Source organism: Glycine soja, chromosome 10 (genome assembly GCF_004193775.1).
Source record: "Glycine soja cultivar W05 chromosome 10, ASM419377v2, whole genome shotgun sequence".
Classification (NCBI taxonomy): Eukaryota; Viridiplantae; Streptophyta; class Magnoliopsida; order Fabales; family Fabaceae; genus Glycine; species Glycine soja.
The window spans coordinates 10,456-18,096 of NC_041011.1; the positions used below are offsets into that span (position 1 = coordinate 10,456).

Genomic DNA, 7,641 nt, shown 5'->3' on the forward strand with positions numbered 1-7,641 from the left:
CTAATTTTTATACCACCATACGGAATACTGATACAAAAGCTGAGGAACAAGGGGCAGTTAACAGAGAACACAACCCAGAGGTCCAAATACAGAAGCCAGGGGTGCAGATAAAAGGAAAATCAAAGATGGTCAGGGGTACACCATAAGACTACGTATAAGAAAGAAAGGGAGAAAGGAAGCTGACCTGGAATGAAGAATTGCTAGATGGTTGATGGTCTGCCTTAGGGAGACAAGCTTACCCATAAATTGTTAGCCAATAATTCCTTAGATATTCCTTTGCACAAAATGTCAAATTATGTTACCAAGGAATTAGTATAAATAAAGCAATTGTAAGGCACAATGGAGATATGAAAACTTAAGCTTACCTTCCACTCTTACCTTGTCTGGAGGTGCTGGCCTCGAACCCAATTTTTCTTTTCGATTTTCTGTATCAAATACACAGCATCAGTAGTATACAATAATATCCTAGGGTATATATATTCAAAACTAGAAGTGTATAATCGTCGACGATCTGGCCTGTATAATCGTCGACAACAACCACGACATTGCTGGTGTGCTTCACGACGGCAACCAACTTAGAGAAACAAGCTTAAGGGCGCAAAATGAGTGAGGTAATGCGGGCTAGGGTAGAATGCGAGTAATGAGTATGCTAGGGAAAATGATGAAAATTTACTTCAGATTCAAAGATGGTGTTTATAAAACCCGTCTTTGGATAATGCAGTTCAACAACGGTGTCCACTAAACCCGTTTTTGTAACGCGCAGATGACGTTGTTTTCAACAAAAACGTTGTTGAAATAAATCTCTCTTATTTACTAAAATGCCACCGCCTCTAAAGCAACATCATTTTTGGAACCACCGTTGTTGAATGCGCATCGTAGAATACTATTATTTTAGTAGTGTTTATTGATTTCTCACACAGCCCAGTACATTACTTTTTTGTTGTTTACGCTACTTTTTGTTGTTGTTTGTGAACATAAAAATAGAGAAAAACAACACAAAATAGGATTTGAACCAAGATCATTAAGTTTTCTAAAATATTTAAAGCCACTGCACATTTTGACTTGCCTCAAAATAAGTGGCACAAAATCTTGACTTGCCTCCACAACCTGCACATTTTGTTAGTCACCTAAAGAGATCAAAAATATTATTTGTATCTTAACAAACTTGAATAATTTATTCCTCTTCCAAATCAAGACATTCAGTCCCCCTATTTTTAGAATATCCTAGATGATCTCTTAAGAATTATTCTTCTTTTTATATTTTTTTATGATTTGTTCCCTTATTTAATTAGGATCTTTGTAATTATAGGCATGTTTGATTAGAATGTGATTTATAGGCATATCAAATCATGTATATAAGAATAAAATCTCCTATAATTATATTTATTGCAATCATACTTTATAAAGCAGACTTTGTTGTGTAGTTAAGACACAGTTCCAACGTCTGTTGTATTTGTTTTTCGGTCTTTCAACAACAGTTTTTCATGAGAGGAATAAGCATATAAATTGTCATTTTATCAGAGAGAAGGTTCAACAAAATCTTATATCTACCTCCCACATAAGGGCAAGTGACCAACTAACAGATCTGTTCACAAAGGTTGTGACCGGAAAACACTGTTATTTCATTTGTAACAAGCTAGGCATGATTAATATTTATGCTCAAACTTGGGATTTGGGAACAATGTTAAAGAGTTATTATGGATTGAGTTAGAATTAGACTATTGAAAGTATATGCGCTTGGCCCAAATATAGTTTGCACTGCATTGTATTTAACTCTTAAAATATTAGCATATAATACCAAAAAAAAAAAATACAACAATAACGAAAATAGCCTTTGAGCATTAACATTTAACCAGACCCAAGGAAAAGAAAATGCAAAAGAAAAATATCAACTAAAGAAACATGTCAAACAAATATTGGCATTCAGGGAAGTAACAACTAGTTGCAAGTAAAACTTACATATTATTAGGAAAGAAATGAGCTTATACCCTTGGAATAGATCTATCTTCTACCAAATTGAGTTTTTTGAGGGCAGCTCTAGTGCATTTGGATTTCCATGTGTCAATAGTAGACCAGACATGACACATAACCAACACCGTAGGAAATAACATCAAGCATAAATACAGGAGGGAGTTGATGTTTTTATTTTTTCAGAACCCAAGAAGAAGATAAGGATCCTCTAGATTATAGGAAACAAAGAGAAAGGCCCAACCAAACCATAATGAAAGATTCCCTTTTTTCATTCACAAAGGTGTAAAAACTGATACAAAAAAGAATTGATCATTTAACTTTAAATATTCCAAATTACATGAAAAATGATAGAAGCAGGGAACGATGGTAAATAAAACAACAAAACAGAAAAGATATCAAAAAGGCATGTCAGGCACCTGGTCTAGAGAATCTTGAAGTGAATAATGGGCTTCTTGAAAAGTAGAGAAGGAAAATTCATCCCATGCAAGGGTCATGGACAGAATGGAAACACTTTCCAGCTCATCTAACTCAATCTGGGAGCGGCTAAAGAAATAGTATTTAAAGTTATTAAAGTAATGGCAATAAGAAGTTGAACCTTTACCTGACAGAAGGCCAGTTATCGTGCATCAAATATCAATACCACATTCATAAACCACTCTTAAACAAGAATAGTCACAAATAAAATATAAAGTTCAAGGCTGAAAATATGCTGCTATTCAACTGGATAGTTCCAAAACAAAGATCACTTTGGATTAAGCTCGCCACATATTAGTAGAAGAACATCACAAAACATAAGCATATTTGATAAATAAGGAAACGCTTTCCATTTTACTTTGATTGAATTGAACCCTTATAAGGTAAAATTGTTATACTTCAGAGTGTAAGAGAATCACTCATTACAAGACATAACATTTAGAGTTTGGTTCTAATGATTGGATATTTTTAGCCAGATCAGACTTGACCTGCATTAGAGTTCAGTAGTAGTTAGTAGATTAGGTTGCAGTCCCTACAGGAAAAATATATATCAGCCCATATTAACCATAAACAGTAATAAATTCTTCTTACAAATTTAAAAAAGAATACACATTGAAACCATATTTCTCCAAAATATAGTGTTGGAATTTTGTTTGGTACACTTGAATGCATGAAAGTGTTTCATTTTTAAGTATATTGAATACATGAACACTGTATAAAAAAAAATAAAAAAATACATGAACACAATATAACAAAATATAAAACCAACGTGCATTAAGGATCTCATGTTTTTGTATAAAAGCATAAGTTTTATTTTGATATACTGTCAAATGTAAAAAAAAATTGTAAATTAATTTAATATTGAGTTAATTAATAGGCATGTGCATTGTTTGTGCAAGAAAATTATATTATCAATCAACTAGAAATATTTATCATATAACTTTAATAATAATTATCATGAATATCAATACATTTATCACACATATGACAGTTTGTGATTAAATAATAGTGTAAAAGTTTTTTACACTTTCAATCAACTAACTAGAAATGATGACATATAAAAAATTATTAAATTAATTATTATTATATATGATAATTTATAATTAAATAAAAGTGTAAAAAGTTTTTATAAAATTTCAGTGCATAAATTATTTACTATGTATTATTTATTCTAAAAAATTATTTTAGATACGATTTTTAAATAATTATTATAAAAATCAATACTCTTATCATAATCGATAATTTATGATCAAATTATTATCATAGTTAGTGAATTTGAATTAAACTCTAAAAGCAAATACAATTCAAGCCTTGAGGGGAATTAAACTCTAAGAGAAAACTACAAATCAAGTTGATGGAAATAAAAGTAAAAACTAAGTGCAAAAAAAGAGCCAGCAAAGCAACCAATCGAACTCCAATAATGCATGTATTAGCAACAGCATACAGAATGACAACAAACCAAGTCACAGGAATGAAATTAATAAATCATCACACATTCAAAATAAAATAAAGGCTAAAATACACTATTGGTCCCCTATAATGCTCAATCCGCAATTTTGGTCCCCTATAATGCTCAATCCGCAATTTTGGTCCCCCTATTTCCAAATCAAGACATTCAGTCCCCCTATTTTTCAAAATCAGCGATTTTGGTTCTTCTGTTAGTTGACCGTTAATTGATTATCCATGGTCAAACATTGAGAGAAAAATAAAAGTATGTAGGAGACCAAAATTGCAGATTGAGCATTATAGGGGGACCAAAAATGTATTTTACCCTAAAATAAATTCATGAAAATAAGGACATCCATGTAAAACAAGCAATATTAATGAAACATACAGCAGGAAGAAGGTTGGAAACTGCAGTGCCTGATGATGTAATGGCTACTGCTGGAATGTGAGATCCTCTTCCATATCCAACAGCATGATATGCAAGTGAACGCTCATCGAAGCATGAAATACATGTGATTAATTTGTGACTTGCAGCAGCAGCAGCAACAGGGGAAGGTCTAGATCCAGGAGCAATACACAAATACTAAACAAAAGAATAAATCAGAATCATGCATTAATATTGGTGCATATGCAATATTTATCAGATCATCTCACCATCAAACCAAGTCTTGTGCATTCTTCAACAATAAGCGATGCCCGAACAGTGTTAATATTGGCACTTTCTTTCAGGGAGTTTGATAATTCATTGGCATGATCCAACTGATAATACAAGAGACAAACATAACAAGGACAAACTTCAGACAAATACAACAGAGAAACATAACAACTAGAAATAACCTGGCAAATGAATAATTTTCTTCTTTTTTCTATGGTACATGAATTAAATTTCCCAAAATCTAAGGTGTTCGGCAACCATCAAAGCTAGATATCTAGGTGAAATAGAGCTTATTTTTAGATCTAGACCATTTGGTTATTTAAATTTTAAAAATCTTGTTCATCTTATAATTGATTTTGAGATAGAATTTGTTCTTAAAAAGCTCAACTCTAAGTTGGCTTTCTTCTAGTCTAAAATTTTCCAAACTTCCATTCCCTTTTATTCTTCCTCTCTCACAGAGTCATTGCAGAATAAGATAAAGGCGTAAAGACCTATACATCCAAAAGTCAATCATCCTACAAAAAAAAAAAATATTATAAATTGAATTTGAATTAGTTTTTTTGTTAGAGCTGTAATAAAAAGAGTATAAACAATTCATAAACTTTACCTAATGTAACATGAATAGAGTTCAAACGTGCTGTCTTCGTTCTTTTAATAAAATGTTGAATTTCAGTACAAGGTAAGTGGGCAGTGTACTGTCTGTGATTCAAGACCAAAGGGATCTTGTGTGCAGTGTTATAAAACTCAGACTGGACCAGCCAGTCCAACCGGTTAAACCGGAACCCGGGCATAGCACCGGTTCGGGTCACATATCAAATCGGATATGCATCTAACCCGGTGCCATGTAATCAACCCAACACTGAACCAGTAAGAACTGGGAAACTCGGTCTAGTCGGATACACTCAATTTCCCGGTTGTACTCTCTCACTTTGCAAATTATAAAACATATTTATTTGAAAAATTAATGAATATTTTGGACTGGTAATTGCACTATAATGCTATTCCTAGCCTTTGTTTAAAGAACGAACACAGTTGCAATTGCATGAGATCTATTGTCATATTAATGAAAAGCTCATTACCACATAATAAAATAAACAAAGAAACATTTTTTTATTTTCTAAATAACTATTTATTAGCAGCCTGATCCTTCAACCAATCCTTTATGACATGCATATTTAATGAAATTTTTATCAGAATAAAATAAGGGAATGGGAGAATGTCAATGTTATAAGGGTGCAAAGCTCCAAATATTAAAATTTAAAAATATAACCTAAAGGTGAAAATATTTGTTATAAATGACTCAGGTTGATAAGGAGTACTCAGACAGATAACTGAATCATTTTAATAATTTACCTGCTTTAAAGGACAGCAATGGACATGCCTAAACTCTCTGAAATGCTTCTTCAGATATTCCTGCAACTTAGGGACATCCTGTCTCCAAAAAATATCCCAGAGAGCACCATCTGAAGCATCCCCCCAAACAACAAATCACCTTGATTTATTTTTACTTTGTCAACCTCTATGAGCTCTGATCCATATGAAATACCATCCTCATTAGCAATGGCAACCTCATTACTACTAGACGGTTGATGAAACTGATCAACTTCTTTCCCATCACATAATCCACCTTCTTGTTCCATGACTTCAACACTACTTTGCCTGTCCAAAGCATTTATTGTAGAAGATGAATTATTAAGCATGTCAACATTAGTTTCTCCATCCTGATCATCACCAAGTAGCTCCCTTTTCTCTTGCTCGAGATGCTTTTGCTTCAACTTCTCAATGACAGTAAGTTGATCAGAATCCAGTTTCACTTCAGCAATATGAGTCAACACATTTACCTAAAACAGCCAAATTATTAAAAAAGAAAAAATGCTTCAATTCCTTCATTGATAAGCATGCAGTCAGCGCCACATACAGCAAAATATACAAAACACAAACAAATGTTTGATCAGGAAAATCTATGCAACTGACATAAGTATATATACACAAATTAAAGCCTTCTCTAAGCCAAAGGCATCATTCATTTCAAGTCCTTAAACATACTAATGTGATGATTCTACTATCATAACAAGAGTAGTTTTTCTAATTATCAATCAATCATTATAACAACCAGGGAAATAACTCGTCAAATATAGAATCAAATGAGAGTTTATGAATTGAAGACAATGCACAGAACTTAAAAACTGACATGGAATTGAAGCCACAAACTACTCATACGAAACAGAACAGAGAAATGCAATGGCTTATCAAAGAAAACACTTTATACATCCTACAAACTATACACCATCCAATATGAAATCTATTTAAAAAGTTCGAATAATTTAGAAGAAATCCTTGAAAATAACAGCCCAGGAAAGAAATAAGCAAATAGAGCATACTGCATCAGACATATCACAATGGAGCTTAGTCACTGAATCACCACGTCCAAGCTCCTGAAGAAATCCATAAGCAATATATGTTTTTGGCCCCAGGTCTGGCTTTAGAGAACCATTAGGCAACTTCACAGCAAGGTTAAGAGAACCTTTGTGAGGATCAGTATATTCCTTGAAGGGTAAGGAAGATATGAACTCAGCACAATGACGAGGCAATTGTTCCTCAAATAAATTAGAAGGAGGCCAATCTTTTAATTTCAATATCTGTGGCCAAGCAAGCCAATCCCTACGACCATTTGTATAGCCAGTAAAAAATTGGTGGATATTAATTTCCCCCTGCATTTAACCAATACCTCAAAAGAGAAATGCAGAAATCAGCAGCAACTGAATAAACAAGTCCAGTAAAAGCAGTAAAGAATTACTAAATCAGTAAAATAAAGCATATATGATTTACTCTAGTCTGATTACTAAACAGAAAAACAGAATGAATACAAATCGAAAATAACATTTTCAACAAACTAAAAAAAATAAAAAAGTACATTTTACCCAACATCAGCTAGATGCTGTAAGTCTAAGAACTAGACAAACATACCAAAGGATGCAAGGGCAACAAGAAAGGTCTGGGCAGGCAAAGCAAAAACAGCAAAATGGGGCAGGGACAAGAAACAGCCAAACATTGAGATAAAATTTTCTAAGATGATAAGATAAGGAGCAAAACCT

The 7,641-nt window shown here is 32.8% G+C and overlaps 1 protein-coding gene across 4 annotated transcripts; it reads right to left on the reverse strand.

Annotated features, from left to right (window-relative positions):
- Positions 1-1,863: 1,863 nt before the first annotated feature.
- On the reverse strand, positions 1,864-7,333 carry LOC114370252 (lysine-specific demethylase JMJ25-like). 4 transcript variants are annotated; one of them, XM_028327554.1, is made up of 5 exons: positions 6,928-7,333; positions 5,900-6,387; positions 4,546-5,061; positions 4,280-4,474; positions 1,864-2,504 (listed from the first exon to the last, which is right to left on the reverse strand). In XM_028327554.1, the coding sequence occupies exons 1-2, from the start codon at positions 7,261-7,263 to the stop codon at positions 5,950-5,952; spliced, it is 774 nt and encodes a 257-aa protein (XP_028183355.1). In that variant the 5' UTR covers positions 7,264-7,333; the 3' UTR covers positions 1,864-2,504; positions 4,280-4,474; positions 4,546-5,061; positions 5,900-5,949. The 4 variants fall into 4 exon arrangements, with proteins under 4 accessions (XP_028183355.1, XP_028183354.1, XP_028183352.1 ...); XM_028327553.1 differs by lacking the exon at positions 1,864-2,504 and adding an exon at positions 2,772-2,933; XM_028327551.1 differs by lacking the exon at positions 1,864-2,504 and adding an exon at positions 2,772-2,977.
- Positions 7,334-7,641: the final 308 nt, after the last annotated feature.

What these genes read in the sequence shown, in the direction of transcription:
- LOC114370252 (XM_028327554.1), bottom strand. Translation starts at nt 7,263, where the DNA reads ATGCAGGGGGAAATTAATATCCACCAATTTTTTACTGGCTATACAAAT. An exon ending in ATTGTGATATGTCTGATGCA is followed by an intron (nt 6,388 to 6,927) that starts GTATGCTCTATT and finishes TGGCTGTTTTAG; the next exon opens with GTAAATGTGTTGACTCATAT.